Below are 19,054 nucleotides of genomic sequence, written 5' to 3'. Positions count from 1 at the left end.
ATTAATTGTGTTTAGTTATACTTGCAAGCCATAGGGATGTTTGATTTGTTAGTTAATCTTTCTTTTCATTATGTTATTTTCAATGATAGGCGAAACAAATGGGTCTTAATGATTCATTAGCAAATCTGAATCAGTCTGAATCTAAATTACTTTAAAAATTTGTTCTCTGAAAATTACAAATGACTAAAGGTAATTTAAATTCATTAGTTTAGTGTTGGAACCCTAAAGTAAGTGTGTGCGTGTCACAAAAAAGACATCTTCGAAGACTTTGTGGAACCCCAGCCACAAAAAGCATCTCCCAGTTTTATTTAATATTCATATGTAATATAACATTCAGGACATTTTAAATTACAATGCTCACATAATAGAGGGTAAAAATGGACCGAGAAAGATGCAAGAAAATTTTTGAGCCCCATCACTGGATATTCTTTCACAGGAAACAAACAGATGTCACAAAGGTGACAACAACCCTGAGCATCAACACATTTCCAACCTTCATTAACTGTTAAATAGGCAGCCAACTGCAATGGAGGCAGAACACAGCCAATAATTAAAAATAATCTCTATCAAACAATGCATACAAACAAGTAATCCTGTCACATTTTGACAATTGGCTAACTCTAAAGACCTCCCCGCAGTTCCCTTTGACCTCTGTCCTCCAGTCTTTCTCACTGTCGCTCTCTACAGTCTCCAAGGAGACTGGAACTCAGAAATGGGGAGTGGAGTGCAGTGTGTCGTCTCAAAGTTTCGCATGTACTTTCGTGCCTGCAAGACAGTCAAGGAATGTCTTGTCAGATGAATGACAGAAAAATGTCAGCATGAAGGAATTAAAGATTTCATTCTGATAGAGATGTAGTAGAAAGACTGCTGTTTTTCAGTATAACATGTTACCATATTATCATATGCATTACAAATGGGGTATTTTCTGAAACATTACACTGTAAGAATAATGCTTGGATCATGTAATTAATGAAAAAAAAAAACAACAACACTGAACTCAATGCAGCTTTTATATTACAACTACTTAGATTGTTTGTAAGTTGAACCAACAAGCACAGCAGCAAGTTGAATTAATGCATTTGAGTTCAAATTGACCAACACAAAATGTTTGTGGTTCAATCCCATTTACCCTCTTCCCAGCATGCACAGGGGCAATTTGAATGGTTTTATTACACTATTGATGAGCACATCGCTCTCCATTTCTGTAGGTGCCATTTTTAAAATACTTTATATTAATGTTCTCATAAGTGTTCACGTGAGGTGTAAAAATTGGATATTATTTTGGTTTAAGACAACAAGCACTGAAATACTGTTTATAGAAATGTGCATGAGATGCTCAGAATATGGAACAGTTTAAAACCATGTAAATTAAGCAATTGTCATAAGACAAAGTTGAGTTTAAGAAATCTTCTTAAAGTTACTTAATTTAAATATAGATTTGTTAAATATGTAATACGTACTGTTAATAGAGATACATTTTATGTCTAAAAGTTCTAAATATAATTCTACCTATTTGGGAATAAAAAGGCATACTTGGTTAAAAAAAAAAAAAACGTGTCACAAAACGTGTCTTGGAATAAAGAAATAATAGTGTGACTGTGTTGAATTTCTTTAAATTGCACTTCAGTAAATTACACTTCAACTTCCTGTGGGGACTGGCCAATTCAATTCAAATTCCAACTCATAAATTGCAAGGGAGTTCATTCTGAAATTGTGAACTTTGTGCAACCCTGGTAGTTATGAAGTACAGTTGACTATTTAGAACCGTAGCATTTTTTTAAAATTTACAAATCACTATATTTAGCTTAATTTTAGCATACCAAGAATAGAGCGATCTGCCTTCTACCCTCAGGTGTCATGTCCTCACCTGAAACAAGAAACAGGTTTAAATAGCTGACAGTGAAATGTTTGTAGCATGGCCAGTCATAGCAGTGATATGTTGGAATGTGATATATCACAGAACAAGGTCATGTTAACACTAGAGATTAGTTATATGAGGCACGCACCAACACTCCAGGGGAATGGCGTCTCTCTGTCTGTCTGATAGGACTGCAGCACCGACAAGCACCAATCATCATCTACCTCATAGCCAGTGTACACAGATTCTGAGAAAGAGGAAAAACATTACTCCATTGAATATGGAGGTAGCAGAAATTACTTAGGATGAACCCCTATAGAAATACTGATATTAACTAGCTTACATCCTCATTATTTTCATCTTAGTTTCATGGTTCAACTACTAGCATGGTAGCCTTTATTTTAATCACACAATTCGTTTCACTTTTCTCTGGTACGCCACCTCATAGGCCGCACCAGAAAAGACCGGTTTCAGAGAATGTTGAATATCCCGACTTTAATTTGTTTTGCGATTATTGAAATGCTGCTTAATTTTTTTTAAATGTTGAAAATATATTCACACAACGATATTGATATAAGGATCTTGATACAATATTGTGAGATAAAGAATTGCAGTATATTGATATATAACTGTCTCAGCACAACCCTTCACACGCAGTATAGAAAAAGGGTAAACTGTTTAAATTAGAAAAAATAAGCCTTTATATGACCAGCTTCTAATATTGGCCAATTCCAATAATTAAGAGGAATTTTTTTATTATAAACATCCTTAGAAATGAATTAACTGTGTAAACAAACCTTCTTCTATTTGTGTCCCTGCTGATAGCCACTGCCTGACTGCCCTGATAGCATCATCTGTCATTACCTGAGGATACCTGTGAGACATAGACAGAGATGAAACCAACTAGAGGAACTGAAATATGAATGAACCCAGTCAAATCTATGCTTCATGTAATATTATTGGCCAGTCTGTGTGATATCAAGTCAGACCTGTACTGGAGAAGTTTAAGTAACAAGTCATTCCCTCTGTTGGACATGATGTCTTCTGGCCCCCTGTGTCAAAATGCAATTAAATCAATGAAATCAAAACTATTCATGTTTTTGATTCCACAAGCATGAATGTGCTTATCTGCATCTTGGATAACTCACGTGGTTGTGATGATTTCGTCTTTGGTTCTTCTGATCAATAACACTGGTCCCTGGTACCTGAAATGAGAGCCAATGTCTTAAGATGGTGCTGAAGTTAACAAGGCGATGTTTTCTGCTTTTTCTCATTTTTAATTTACAGAGGCAGTTTTGAAAGTAGACAGTCAACAATGTTGAGAGTGGGATCAGGAAATGACCAAAGCCTATCTCTTATCATCCACACATAAGCATTATCAATATAGGTATATGTTGTTCGATGTTGTAAGTGCATATGGTAGAGAAATACAAGTATCAGTATGACCAGTATATTGTACAGATATTCACATTTTTCTACTAGGTTATCTGTTCTTTAATATCAGGTCTAACTAAAGAGACCTACCAAATGGTGCCCAAAAACATCATTACAAACAGTGTTCACAGGTAAAGTAACTTGCACATTTACATGCTGCTAGCATAAATTACTCGAGAATCTATTTTTTTTTAAAGCATAGTCATTTCTGCACCACTAGTGCAGAACGGATTTGTAAAAAAGAACATTTGTTTCGAACAGCTTTCTGAATATGCCCCCCCGCCTGCGTTTGATGTCCAGCCCCCAACTCACACCACTGGTTGAGTCCATGTTATTGTTAGGGTATGGATGGGTCATTTAAAACAGAGGAATCGATCTAGCACCACAGAGACACAGGGTAAAACTTTAGTAAATACAAAGTAAATTGGGAGTAATTTACACATTAAATGGACCTTCAAGAAAAATTCCCTCCAGATTCACTAACGCGGTGTACATCCCAGATTTGTTCGTTAAATGTATGTTCGTGAATTTCAAACATTCATACAACGGGTGCATGTGCATGTTCATTCACAACTATCACAATCCACACCCATGAAAATGCCATATCAGGAAGGCACCAGATTTGCTGCGGTGGTGGTTAAGGCACTGGGTTACTGACCAGAAGTTTGGGGTTCAAGCCCCAGCACCATCAAGATGCCACTGTTGAGCCCTTGACCCTATCTGCTCCAGGGGCACCGTATCATGTCTGACCCTGTGCTCTGACGCATATATGTATATATGAAAATGTATAATGTGTGACAACAAAGGATTTCTTCTTCTTCACGTCTATGTTGTTTGACTGAAACGCTGATAAATATTTGCAAGCTATGATCAAGTGCAGATTTTTCATTTTTTTTTCTCATTTTATTGTGTTTGCACCAGCCCGCAATGTTTTATTTATGGGATTAACAGCATTAACATTGACCACACCTTATCAACTGAAGGTGATTTATCAATGCATTCCTGAGTTATGAAACCTAAGTTATAGAACTCTTATCAAACTAATAAACTTTCCAACCAGTCACGTTAGAGGGCTTGGTAAAGAGTTGGGAATAAACTCTACTTTGAAGAAATAAATGCAAGCATCAAATACAAGAAACATTGCTTGCTTTTTTCTCTCTCTCTGTCTGTACTGTATTTACATGTTTTAAAAGAAAAACAACAAACAAGGTTAATTTCACTTGTTAAATTATTAGTTATTTTTTTCATTACTTATTTCACTTCTATCAAAATGCAGTCATGGCAATTTGCCTGAAAGAACACAAAATGTTCAGATGTCTTACACATTAATTACACGTGGTCGGGACCAGATGTAAATATTGTTTGTACCAACTAACATTTTAAAATATGAAAACTTTCATGAATCTGTGAATTAACATTAGAACAGATTTACAAATTATATTTTACTTTTCATAAATATAATGGCATAAAATAATAAAACCATTATTCATTTTTATCAGTGGTTGACTGTTATGTGTTTCTCAATGGCCGATGCAGATACCAATATCTAGACAGCACGAAGGCTGATGAGAAAGCAGATGTTGCCCAAAATTACTAAAGTTAAAAAAAACACTTATTTTATGCAATATTTACTCAAATTTATATAAAGTGGAGAAAAAAACAAACAAACTTGAAAACAAAAAATGTTGTCTACCCATTGACAAATCTTTTAGAACTGACACATGGGGAAGTTAACACTTCTGTTAATCAGCCAATCGAACACGGTGTTTGCGGATACGATAAATCGCAAGATTGCCAAATATCAGCAGATTAATCGCTCAGGGCTGCATTTCTCAAAAGCATCATAAGCATAAAAATATTGCAGAAACCATTGCCGCCAATGGTCTCTACGGTCAACTTACGCTTGCAATGCTTTTGGTTAATGCAGCCCTGGCCGATATCTTGGTCTATCACTAATTTTACTTAATAAAATATTCATAATGCAGAAGTTTTTTTTTCTTTTGTAGTCAAATTATTAAGATATTGTGTCAAAAAACAGAATATCAGACAAACAAATTTGTATCAATTGTGGAACATGCGTGTACTATTTGTATGAGGATGACTAACTTGCAAAGCTGTTCTGCATTGTTCAGGTTCATGTATTGCCTCACTGTGTGGGTCACCAAATGTCCTGCAGAAATGGAAACAGAAGAACATGTATTAATGACTTTGGGTCTCATCACACTTAACAGTGAGTCTGGAGAGGAGATGAAGAGTACAACACTTACTCCAGCTTTCTGGCATGACCTTCAGAGCAAGGGGTAAAAGGTCATCAAAGGAGGCATCAAGAACCAGAGCTCGGATCTCTGGGTATGACATCACGGCCCAACTGGCTAAAATAGAGAGATATTAATGTGGGACTGGACATAGATAAAGATAAAACTGCTTATGGGAACACAATGAGTCATTGTATGTTGTGGTGGTTGGGTCTAATGGTGCTTTTCCACTGCACGGTATGGCTCGACTCTGCTCGCTTTTTGGGGGTTTTCCACTGTGGATAGTACCTGGTACTTTTTTTAGTACCACCTCGGTCGAGGTTCCAAGCGAGCCGAGCCGATAATAAATGAGATGTCAAAACAATGCAGATCACAGATTGGTCCGAGAAAATAATCACTATCAGCGTCATTGCTATATAAGCTAGATGGCAGGTTAGCTTACCATCATGCGTCATCTTTGAGCTAACACAGTGATGTCCTCGTCTCTGCTTTGGTGTATGATTTCCCAAACTCTCCTGTTTTTTTTAGCAGTATTCTGTCTTGCTGCCGTCAGCCTCTTTTGAAACAATGTTTGTCGTCTTGCTGTGAAAAACAGCCACATGCCGAGAATCAAGAACACCATTCATTCATTGCTCCTTTGTTGTGTGTTTGTGTCGTGTTTAAGATGATATCATGGCAGTAGAGGCAGCGCAACTATGACGATCAGCCTATAATCCCTCCCACGTTGAGGCGGCACTAAACTTCAGTGGAAAAGCAAGCTCAGAAAAGTTAAACGAGCAGAGTCGAGTCGAACCTTAACGTGCAGTGGAAAAGTGCCATAGGTTCCTTGTTATAGATGGGATTGCATTTGTGTGATTGTTTACCTGTAAAGCCACCTATTGACCAAGCATACACAATAATGTCACTAAACTGGAAACCCAGTTTGTGCACAGCAAACTGAATGACAACGTCCATGGCATTGGCCTCGTTTTGAGGAAATGGAACTCCCTGAAAGAGCAGAAAAGAAAAATACATAATTATTATTGCAGTTCTAGACTCAGGCTATCCTCAAAGTACATAAACACCTTGTCCACCACAGACGTGTCACCAATTTTACATTTCAGATAAAACAAACAAACTATAAACAGACAGACAGACAGGCCAAACCAGAGTTGTGTGGTGTTACAACAAGGTCAGATTGTGAAGAACAGAAAGCACAGTGTGATGTTAACTTACTGTACTGCCGCCAAACCCTGGGTGATTCCAGCCCAACACTGAGTATCCACCTGTAAGCAGACACAGTTACAAATGCATCTATCACAAGATTGCATAAAATATAACACACATTGAGACACATTTACCTAGTTTTTGTTTGTTGTTGCAACATAACTAGCATAAGCTAATACTTCCATGCTTATACTATTATTCAAGTGGTATAGTTGTTGTTGACGGCCCACCATGTGCTTTCACTGAATGTAAAAGAGCAGCCTAGACATGTATCTACTTTTGTGTTCTTTGGGAACAGAAGTCACATGAATTCCAAGTGTTATGATGAAGAGTTTTGAGAGACTTCAAGGAAATGATCCACGCAAGATGCAAATTTATAAATCTGACCAATTTTTTTTATACCTACAATACAAGTTAATTATCAAAGAAACAAACTATTACTATTAATTATTATATAATTTTGGAAGCACTCAATGTCCTCTTTGAATGGGCACGATGCTTCTGCATTTACCTTCCAGTGGTGTGTTCATGCAGCCGACCTCATAGAATCCTGCATTTCCCTCACAGCAGATCACCTATGATTAAGAAACATTCAATGTTACATCAGCAATGGAAAGTGCAGATCCAGATGAAATATGTCACACTTCACAAGTAAATATACATCATAAGTAAATATAGGTTTTATAAGTAAGTGTGTAAGTGTAAAGCGGCTCAGCATTCCTCTGTTTGTTTTACGAGACCCATCCAGGCAGACACAACAATATTTACTCAACCAATGGCATGAGTTTGGGGCAGGACTATCTGTTAGTTCGACCAATGGCAGATGAAGGGTGTAATTTCTGCAATTCTGTTTGGTGGTGCAGAAATTGCACTCTTCAGCTTTCACTACACTACTGTGCTGTTCTGAACTTCCTCTGCTACTGTCATTACACATACTTTATGACTGATTTAACCCACTCTTTTAGTGCCACACTCTCTCAACCTCCTATTCTCCCCTCCATTCTTCTCAGTTTTCAGAATCTTACCAGAGTTTGGCCAGCTGTTCCTCCCACTCTCCTCCGGTCCACAAACATGGTGTCGATCTCATTCCCATCACAAGCCATCAGTTTGTTACGCTGACCTTCATACTGAGCATAACAGTGCAATATAAACAGGGAAGATTGGATGACGCATTGTGGTGTAAAATTCAAAAGTGAGAAACTGTAAGTATTCCACTTTAGGATCATGGCTTTACAATTGTGCATAACTTTCTTGGAGCATGGGACTGTAGTCGTTGTCTAAGTAGTTAGTAGTTACTAATTACCAGCCAACGGTCCACACAAGGAAACCGGCTTGATAAACAAGCTAAATTATGTCTTAATGAAAATTTAAACATGCTTAAATGTTTGTGTAAGAGTTTGTCTATTTTTTTCTCTCCCCAATTTGGAATGCCCAATTCCAAATGCTCTAAGTCCTCGTGGTCAATCAGGGTGGTGGAGGACGAATCTCAGTCGCGTCTGAGAACAACAATCCACGCATCTTATCACGTGGCTTGTTGAGCGTGTTACCGCGGAGACATAGCACGTGTGGAGGCTTGATGCTATTCTCCGTGACATCCACTCACAACTCACCACATGCCCCACCAAGACTGAACCACATTATAGCAACCATGAGGAGGTTACCCCATGTGACTCTACCCTCCCTAGCAACTGGGCCAATTTGGTTGCTTAGGAGACCTGGCTGGAGTCAGAGAGTTAGCTTTAGGGTTAGGTGATTGATATTATTATTACCTCAGTCTAAAAACAATAGAAGTCAATGGAAAGACTCCACAAGGTGCGTGTGTTACCTCTTCTACGAGTCTGGCTTGGCCTTGCTGTAACATGGGCCTCATGGCCCTCTGCAGCAGACCGACCGAGCCCGGGTAGAGTATTCTCCGGCCGAATGAGTGAGCTATCAGATAACTACACAAAACATATATGAAAGACCATTAAAAGACATGATATTGTGATGTGTTTGTTTGTGAACTTCTATGTGGTATAATACTGGACTATATGTATATTTACATGTATATAGAAGTATTAGTATTTCCCAAACTGGGTGCGGCAGTACTGCCAGAACTTGCTAGAGGTGCCGCCAAATCTCTGCTCAGTTTAACATTTTAATATCTGCCTGTTAAAAGTGCCGACAGTACCGAGCACTGACTTCCGTACCCACAAGCCTGTTTGACTCTGTTTGACAGCTGGCTGCATTCAAATGCTCACATGCATATGTTAGTCTTGAATGCTCTTTAGAGTGCTCATGTCTTGTGGTGAACGCAGCTGCGCGCATAAACATTTAAATGCACTTCTTAGTCAAAATGCCCCTCTTGATGTGATACGAATGTAAACACAGCCGCTAATGTATTATGAGAGTGTAAAACAGACGGTACAAAAATCTGTGCCGTCTTGACGCAATATTAATGCAAGCACAGCTGTTAATATACTACGTGATGGAGACAGGACTAAATCTCAAAATCTGTGTGACGTGTAAATGCAGCCTGATAGACCTGCTGCAGCTCTTATAAGCCTATTGTTAATATTATTCAAACAACAATATTGACAAGAAAGAGAAAAACACTCACCGTCCTTGGCTAGTTAACTTCAGTAGCTTTAAGCACAATACATTTCAATGAAAGGTCTGCTTGTTGTATAGCGTTATTACCTAAACCTTTGTGTGCTATCTTAAGATGTGGCATGGTGGTGTATGTGTGTGTAAATGTGTTCTCTGGAATGGTTAGTGTGTTTGTAATAATTTTCCTTTGGAAATGTGCTATCTTAGGGAGTGTTACCTTAAGATGTGACATGGGAGTGTGCGAACTGAACTCAGTACATTGTCTGCTGCTCCTCTGTGTTTCGGCTCTGGCCTTAGCAGGGACACACCACCTTTAGACAGCTTACTGGGGACAGAAAAGTTGCAAAATTAGAAACATTAGACATATGCAATGACCTATGAGTTACCCAATGAAACACCCCATGTAATAACAAATGGGAGCTTTGTGGCTTTAGTCCATATCTGTTGGCATAGAGACCATCTATACACTAGTGCAGTGGATCCCAACCCTGTTCCTGGAGGACCCCCAACACAGCACATTTTGTATATTTCCCTTTTCTGACACTCCCAATTCAGGTCTTGGAGTCTCCACTAACAAGTTGAATCAGGTGTGTTTGATTAGGGAGATATCCAAAATGTGTAGTGTTGGGGGGCCTGCAGGAACAGGGATGGGAACCCCTGCACTAGTGTACTCTTAACGTTGACAAAAAAGTATAGCACATATAAACATTAATATTTAGAGTCCTACACCCAGTCACCAGACGTGTGCAGTACATCATGTCAAAAGCAAATAGATCCCATAATAATCGACAAAGCTTTTTACACAGGAAGTATCCATATCGGGATGTGGCGCCGACAGTAAGCGGATGTTCCATTCTATTGCTGACGCACTGCTGGGCTACTCCAGCCTTTATAATCCCGTCCGTCTAAAATAATACGATTTTACTCACCAAATATCACATGTTTGAATCTTTTTGCCATTCATTTAATTTGATACACAATTAAATAATCATGGATTGCTACATTTAAGTCAGCTTGTGAAGTTTCTGGTCTCTAGTCTAATTATATTTTGTGTCTAACCACATTTTTAATAAGTAAATGTTTATACCAGTGTATTTCTGTTGAAAATAAAGGTTATTTTCCCTGTTTAAGCCCTGCTGAAGTCTACTTGAGCTCAAAGCTGATTGGTCCATGCTTTCTGCATGTCATTTAAGGCCAAATTACTCTTGCTGTGTCTGCGTTTCAGATCACTCCACGCACAATATGCGTGATGTAAATTTCTTCATAATCCAGTCTGCGTGGCTTGACCGCGTGCCAGCCAGGTTTTCTCGACTCGCGGACGCAGTTATCGTTTGTGTACATTGTTGGCGCATTTGCCGGCCATTGACTCTCCTAAAAGAGTATCACAAAGTAGTTGTAGTGAGCATGCGTCAAACACATTCGTATTCGCTCATGGTCAGAAGAGTATACTCACAAAGGCAACAAAGTCGACCAGGCACGAGCCGATCCGGAACACACAAACAATAAGAATATATCTAATTTTCTCTAGAATGAGAATGGCAAGTAGCAAAATCATGGTTCATGAATGTGATGTACATGAAAGCCTACTGGATATTAAAAAAAACTGGATGAGCCTTTTGATATGTCCCGCCCCAACTTCCTGTTTCAATAGGAAATACATCAACACAGGAAAGAAAACTGCGCTCGTCAAGCCATTTTATAGGATCTTCAAAGCAAACTTGTCTGAAACAGGGAGAGTGAGAGAAAGGGAGAGAGACAGGTTTTACTTACGGACTACTAATTTCTTTGCAGCTGAAATCTGCAGGCCATTGTTTGAAGTCAAAGTCAAAGCATGCCAGTTTCTTCTGCAGGAGACATATCAGGAATACATCCATTTAATGGGCCCATCATGTTTTAAGCAAGGCTTTATGGTATTGTTTCCAAGGCACTTCTACAGTCTCACCTTGTTGCTAGGTGTGTGGTTCTTCCTGGTCTCCTCCAGTATGGTGATGAACTGAAGGTACTCCGGGTTTCTCCAGCGCCCCCACCCTAATAACAGCACAATGGTAAAAACGTTTAAACATTGTGAACACTTTTTCATTTAAATGAATCAATCAAACATTGATGAGTTTTTATAGTAAATTTACAAGCAAAGTAAAATGTAATATTGTGTCACCTCTCAAACAGGCCACTCCCAGCAGACAAATCAGCACTGAACCAAGATACTGACTGAGAGGAACAAACTTACTGGTGCAGATGTAACCTAGAGGAAAAAAAAACATTAATTAATTTGAATATGATCAGTTCAATAGCCCAAAACTGCAATATTAATGCAGCTTGATATAAAATGTACCCAAGCACACACAATTTAGAATACATAATAAGTCTATAGCAATGTGTTAAAAGTCAATATCACAATGCACTTCTCTGCAGATATAATCTGTAATATAATTTATGCAATCCATCTTTATCATTTAATTTCAACAATACTTTAATATCTTCTTCTTTCTGCTGCTCCCAATAGGGTTTGCCACAGCGGACCATCCGTGATCAGCATGTTTGTCTTGGCACAGGTTTGACGGCGGATGCCCTTGCTGACGCAACCCCCTGTGGCTGAGGGTCTCTCACTCTCACCTCCAGGGCAATTTAGAGTCTCCAATTCACTTAACCTGCATGTTTTTGGATTTGTGGGGAAGACCAGAGCACCCGGAGGAAACCCACGTGAACACGGGAGAACATGCAAACGGCCCTGTTGAGCCGGGACTCGAACCTTCTTGCTGTTCAACAATACTATAATATAATACTATAATATAAAGTAATATGATATTATAATAGAATTTTAACAGTATTGCCTAGTTATTGCTGGTCATGTAATTACATGATCATTACAAATGTATAATGCCATCAACAACATTTTTTATGGTGCACACTCACTTGTGCAAGGTAAAAAAACAAAAACAAACAAACAAAGGAATGGAACAATGCACGCTGACCACAAAACAGTCCATTAACAAAATGTTTCAATTATAATAACCCGCAAATTGAATTGATGTCCCACAAAATCTTAACTAAAATGCTGTTAACAAACAGGAATATTCAACTTTGAGTACCTGAAAAATAACACACAAGAATATCCTCTATCCAGCTGTTTATATAACTCAGATTAGCCTATATCTTATTCAGAAAAAATATGCAAGAGCATACCTCAGTCAGCATGTAAAACAGAGCTACTGTATTAGCAAAGAGCTCATTGAGTACTTTCGAAACAGCGCATCTCATTCAGAACCAGATCATTGGTATTCCTCAGGAACATTAGACCATCGCTGATACTTATGAGCCAGGCTAAATATACTCACAGCACTGCTGTGAGAGCATTAGCCCATGACTCACTAGTTATGATTACACCCATTTACCATAACAATAACACTGAGCCAATCAACACATGCTCATAGCTGCATGTAGCTGTGTAAATATGTATGACTGCAGTATTAGTTCCCTTGCCTTTTAATATATTTGTAATACAATCAGTTTAATGCTTGTTCAAGGCAAGACAAGTCCCTACCTCTCTCTTGTTGATCACTTGTGCACATACAATCTTGACAATTTCATATTTTGATTTTCCAGAAGTAAAATTGTCTTACTGGAAGTATCCTGCATCAGAGACTATTCAGCAGAGACAAGACACTTCTATTAAAATGAATGGGGAAAAATTGGTACGGCCAACAGATGTAGAAAAGGAAGCCCTGCCTCACCTTTTGGATCCAGACATCGCCTGTCAGTCAAATCAAGAACATGCCTGCACAACGAGACAAGCTGAGAAAATAATGTTTTTGTTTTTTTTGTTTGTTTTATGCATGATCTGATTTAAAGATCACTTTATGAAACTAATGTTGACAGATTTTATTGCTGATTTGATATATGGTCATTGATCGTAATCTTGACCAAGAGATTTCGGTCTTTCCCAATTCAAGTAGATAGCAGCTACACTTGTATGCCGATTGTTTACATTACAAATAGCTGCAGAAGTGCTTTCCAAAGATGGCTGCCGAGTGAACTGACTTGCCTTGAAAGGGACTTCGACTGCATTTCCCCCCATAAAAATAGCTATAGTGTATGACTCCATGCGTTTGTGTATATTACCTTTTCTGTAGAGATAGCCGAGGAGCAGTGGGGAACTGTAGTACGACAGAGACCACAGCACAGAGGCCTGAAGGACAACAATAAGGGCATGTGATTACACTGACTGTACATTACAAAACAATCCTGTCAATAATGTGAAAACTAGTCTGCATTAAAGGGATAGTTCACCCAAAAATGAAAATGATGTCTGACTAAATATGAGGGATAGTTCACCCTGTCATCATTTACTCACTCTGATGCAGTTCAATAAGACTTACTTCCTTCTGTGGAACACAAAGCAGGTGTCGGGAAGAATGACATCCTTAGTCACCATTCACTTTCATAGCAACTTCTTTCCCAACAATAAAAGTGAATGGTGACTGATGCGGTCATGATTCTGCCAAACATTTCCTTTTGTGTTTCCTGGTATAATGTCATACAAGTTTGGAACAACACGAGGCAGAGTAAATGATAACAGGATGAACAATCTCAACTGGTACAAGCGTATCCATAAAAGAGAAGCGAGCATCCATAAGCTACTCTGTGTCAATGAAACATTACAGTGATCACATACCCAACCGAGGATGCTGTGTGTGTGCCTCTCCAAACCTCTGGGCTGATAATTCCAACCCTGCACAAAAGAAAGACGTGTGAATTAGTGTATTAGTCATTCACTCAATATTGCAACACATCAAGAATGACTGACAACAAGAATGACAACAATGTTGCATATCTGTCGACAGAATCGAAACGGAAACTAAATCAAACGTGAATAAAACATCAACGCGAATAAAACATCAACCTGGGAACACTGCTACTTCCTCTCTTGCCTTTAATGACAGTTAAACTCACCTGTCATTTGACCATTACCGTATCAGCTGTCAATGGATGTGTCTGTCTATCAAGACAGTGTTTTAGGGCTTCAAATGCGCGTTCTGAACGTCCAAATCTAATCGAAGCCTATGATTCCCAAAAATGTTGTCTAGGTAGACAGCTCACAAAGTTTTGAGACTCTAAACGCCAATAACGCAATAATGCACTTCCGCACGTTCGTGCAAGAATGAACTTGCCGTCATTTTACAGGGATATGGCTCTGGGTGAAGGGAAAGGAAGAGTGCATACCCTCCGTGCCGCTCTGGTCTGGTCCGGTGAGCGATGGATCCGCTGCAGATTGGGCCCGAAAAGGCACCGGAGCCACATCCAGACGGCCATTCTCACCTCGGTCAGGAACTACGGCGGCCTGAGAGGTTCTTCTTCTTCTTCTTCGTCTTCTTCTTCCTACCTCTCTGGGGTTTTTTTTTTAAGGCACGTACCGCCACCTGCTGTTTTTTTTTTTTTTGCTGTTGTTTTTTTGGAACCAACATTGGTGATCTTTCTACCTTTCTTCCTATGTTTGTTTTGGAGTCCAGCAATGGGGCGCTCAGGCTGCTGCGTGTTCAGCACCCATGCCTAAATCTCACCATGTGAGTTCTCTATATCAGTGTGTATGTAGTTTTACATTAATAACATATCAAGATCCTCTTCCGTATCAAATACGGTTGTCTAAACCTGTGTCTATAAAGAAAGTCATAATTACTCCAATTTATAATACTTATATCTTTTGTATTGTAAGTATTTTGTATTAAGCCCTGTATGTCCTAATTGAAATCTAGATAGAATCACCTCCTCTTTCCTATATCGCCCTAAATTGTATTCATCCTTAACCGATGTATTTATCCTATAATAAAATCTTCCTGTACTGCATAAATCCCATTTCATCTGCCACTCTTTTTGAATACTTGGTTTCATTACTGATTTAATTTCTCCTCTGCCTAACAGAACCTCAATGCCGATAATGCCTTTTTTGCCATCAGATCTGCTATTTAATTTCCATAAACTCATGTGTGTGCTGGTACCCAACAAAATGTTTACATCTGTTTTCATTTTTTCTAGTGATTTTGTAATCATATACATATAATTTAATATATCTTCTCTAGTAGATTGATGTGATACTAGACTATTAAGTGCTCACATGGAAAGTGAACAGATGATTACTTTTGTCTGGCATCTTCAATCCACTGGAGTGCAAACAAAAGTGCAACTAATTATACTGTAAATACTGCTAATCTGATCGATAGTCTCTTGAAGATGTATAACTTGAATTCTGGAATAAAAATACCAATTCCAGTTGTTGTAGTGTCTGGTGCTTTTGAACCATCAGTGTATATCTGTAAATACGAGAAATAATTAACTTTCATATATTTCTCTCTCTCTTTCTGACGGTCCTAATTCCACTAGTGATATGTCATATATAACTACTTCTTTACTGACTGCCCACCCAAAACCTCTTCCCTGATTCCTCTGATATTCCCAATAATCTTCCAGTACTTTCATAGTTTGATGTTCTTGCTTACTGCTCTTAAGACTACTCCAATATGCCTCTTCTTAAGTCTAATGGGAGTTATTTTGTTGCTACCAGTAAAGTATTTTTTGGCGTATGGCGAATTGCCCCAGTACATAATCTCAAAGCCTTAGTCTGTATTTTATTCAGTTTACTGAGGTTTGATTTGACCATTGCTCTATATATTGGACATCCATAATCAGTAATGGGTCTTAACATAACTCTATATATACTCATCATTGATTTTTTTATCTGCACCCCATCCACAACCTGACATGGCCCTCATCAAATGTATAACTTTCTTGCCCTTTCTGTATCATTTTTATATGTGTTCTCCATGTATACTTATCAAACCATAATCCCAGATACTTAAAAACTGATACTCTCTTTAGTGAACGACCATACAGATAAAGTTTGTTATTTTCAGGGATAGATTTCCTTAAAAAGTACATACAACATGATTTAATAACTGATAACCTTTATTAATTCCCATGTTATTGACCATCTTTCCACCTCTAGTATTGCACTTTTCCACAAAGTGCCATCATCAGCATATAAAGCAGCTCCTATTCCTAATATATGTAATCAAAAATGTAATTCGTCATACTGTTAAATAATATTGGACTAATCACACTTCCCTGTGGTACTCCACTCTATATTATATGTTTCTGACATTGCATGACGCTCCTTTACCCTGAATGATCTATTAGTTAAAAACTGCAGTATCCAGTTATACATCCTCCCTTGTATCCCCATTTTCTGTAGTTTGATTAATAATCCTTCATTCCACACTGTGTCATACACCTTTTCAACATTAAAATAACTGTTACTACATTTTACTTTAGGATAAATGCTTTTTCTATTTCATTTCTAAATTTCATTACGTTGACCTTCCTTTCCTAAAGCCACACTGATATTGTCTAATCTTTCTATTATATTCTAGATACAATGATATTGTATATACTGTCATTATTCCATCAACTTACACAAACTGGATGTTAGGGCTATCGGTCTGTAACCTTTGGGACTCATTGGATCTTTTTCAGGCCTTGAAAATGGAAGCACAAGTGCCTTTTTCCAGTTTGTTGGATTCTTACCTTCTTTCCATATTCTATTAAATAGCTTTAGTATACTTTTAAGTCTTCTTCTGGTGCTGATTTTTTGCATCCATTAATTGCCAGGTTTAGATAATCCAAACTAAAATCAACATCTAATATATCCTCTGATGGTTTCCTTGGTATATTAACATCTGGAGAGCTTTTTAATATTTCTTCTCTTTTATTACTATGTTCACTGTCCTTATTCAGTGTGCATAATTTCCAATTAAATTAGCTTTGCCCTTATCATTTGCATATACAGATCCATGTGTGTACTTTCCTTACCACCCATTCTCTTAAGCATGTTCCATACTTTGCTTATACTGGTCTCTTCCCCAACAGTTGTAGAACAACATTTTCTCAGATCTCCATATACACATTGATTTCAGTCTTTCAAATTTTTTGGAAATCAGAGTTTTGCAAAAGGGATACATTAAGGCACCAACTATATGATTTATTTTTCTCCGTATGTAGCAGCTCCTCTAAACTCACCAGGGCATGATCTGAGTCTATGATGTTTCAAATTAAACAATCCACAACATATGAAATGAGGGACTTAGATATATATAAAAAAAATCTATTCTCGAATAAATCTTATGGATCCCCAAACTCCCCCAAACAAACAGAAAACAAATAGAAAAAAGACAAATGTGCGCATTAATTCCACACACAACAGTGCCAATCGGCGTTGATCCCTCTAAACTCAAAAAGTCCAAGTACACCTACGAGAGTCTCTGCGACAAATCTGCCATCAGATTGCTAAATTTTTCCTCACAGATTTGTAAGGCACAATTACAAAACAGAAAATACTTTGTAAAACAAACCCAGCCAATAGGCAGAATAAACACAAATAATGTGTAGATTCATTCACAGAACTGTCTCAAAGCTGTGTTCTTCCACAAAACAAATTCCAGCCGATATAAAGCCGTTCAGTTTCCTCGGACAGACAAACAAATTTTGAGCCCGCTGTTGTGCAGCAGATGATGTAATCATTCCAATGTCCTGCAAAAATACTCCAAAAAAACAAACTCCAGCCAACAGGAGGTAAAAGCAAAAGGAACAAACAGATTCATCCACAAATGTCCCGAAGCAGCGCTACTCCACAAAACAAACTCCAGCTGCTAGGCGGAACCAGCACTAAAAGAAACAAAACATGCATCCCGGTTCCTTGGATGGCCAAGAGTCAAATTCACTAGGAGGCAAAAGGAGGCCGCATAAAAATATATACCATGACTTACTCAGTCCATCAAATTTATCAAAGACATCCTATGTGTATGCATGTAGATAATTTGCAGTCATCCATAGTGTCCATTCTCAATCTAGCTGAAAATGTCAGTGTAAAAGCAATCTTCCGTCAATGCAAAGGTCCCTTGGAGTGTCATTCTACAAAACAAACTCCAGCCACTAGGCAAAACCAACACAAAAAGAAACAAAAATGATGCCCAGCTTCCTCAAACACCCAATGGTTGCTCACCCATTGTATTTATGAAAGACCGTTTTGGGCACAAAAATACCTTGCGGCCGTCCTTGGTGTCTATTCTCAGTTTGGCCTGGAACATCAGAGCAAAAGTGATCTTCCGTTGATGTAAGAGTTTCTTATATTCATTGAACTGATCGCATGTCTCTCTTGTTGAATTAGCAAAGTCTGGGAACAAGAACATTTTGTGATTCTTCCAAGAAAGCTGTTCTTTGCTCCTCGTCTGGCGCAACACGAGATCTTTATCAGGTGATCTCAGAAATTTTGCCAGAATTGATCGGAACCTGTCCATTACTAACATAGGTTGACTGCACACTTCATTTTAAAAAGTTTGAGGGAAACATGTAGTTTTCTGTAAATTCCACTTATATTATTTTAGAGGGTAGTCTAAACTAATAATAATTTCTTACCTGTCCAACAAAAGAAGCAACATTGGCATCACTAGGTTTTCATCATCAATTTTTCCACCTTGTGCATTCCGTACAGAATTTTACCATATTTTGTTTGCCTTTGCTGGTCCACATGTCTTCTTGCTTCAGACCTTTTTGCATCTTCGGCAGTACAGCTACTGGATCTCCCTTGTCTCAACTGCTAAAGCATGATAATTGTGCGTGTTTCCTTGAGTTCTTTTCACTCTTCACATCACCAAACATCACTGCT

At 38.2% G+C, this 19,054-nt stretch overlaps 1 protein-coding gene across 1 annotated transcript; it reads right to left on the bottom strand.

The window, feature by feature from the left end:
* Window positions 1–161: 161 nt before the first annotated feature.
* Window positions 162–14,707, bottom strand: LOC127657923 (phosphatidylserine lipase ABHD16A-like). The gene is made up of 20 exons (XM_052146916.1): window positions 14,563–14,707; window positions 14,015–14,071; window positions 13,462–13,528; window positions 11,498–11,584; window positions 11,285–11,370; window positions 11,113–11,186; window positions 9,560–9,667; window positions 8,579–8,693; window positions 7,779–7,880; window positions 7,265–7,328; window positions 6,763–6,812; window positions 6,411–6,534; window positions 5,560–5,664; window positions 5,399–5,462; window positions 3,007–3,063; window positions 2,848–2,910; window positions 2,656–2,732; window positions 2,007–2,105; window positions 1,821–1,867; window positions 162–765 (listed from the first exon to the last, which is right to left on the bottom strand). Exons 1-20 carry the CDS (start codon window positions 14,650–14,652, stop codon window positions 682–684), a joined length of 1,620 nt encoding a protein of 539 aa, XP_052002876.1. The 5' UTR covers window positions 14,653–14,707; the 3' UTR covers window positions 162–681.
* Between the last annotated feature and the right edge of the window lie 4,347 nt (window positions 14,708–19,054).

The sequence above is a fragment of the Xyrauchen texanus genome, chromosome 17, assembly GCF_025860055.1.
Source record: "Xyrauchen texanus isolate HMW12.3.18 chromosome 17, RBS_HiC_50CHRs, whole genome shotgun sequence".
In the NCBI taxonomy this organism is placed as follows: domain Eukaryota; kingdom Metazoa; phylum Chordata; class Actinopteri; order Cypriniformes; family Catostomidae; genus Xyrauchen; species Xyrauchen texanus.
The sequence above is the reverse complement of the archived record's forward strand: the minus strand, read 5'-3'. Positions and strand labels throughout refer to the sequence as shown.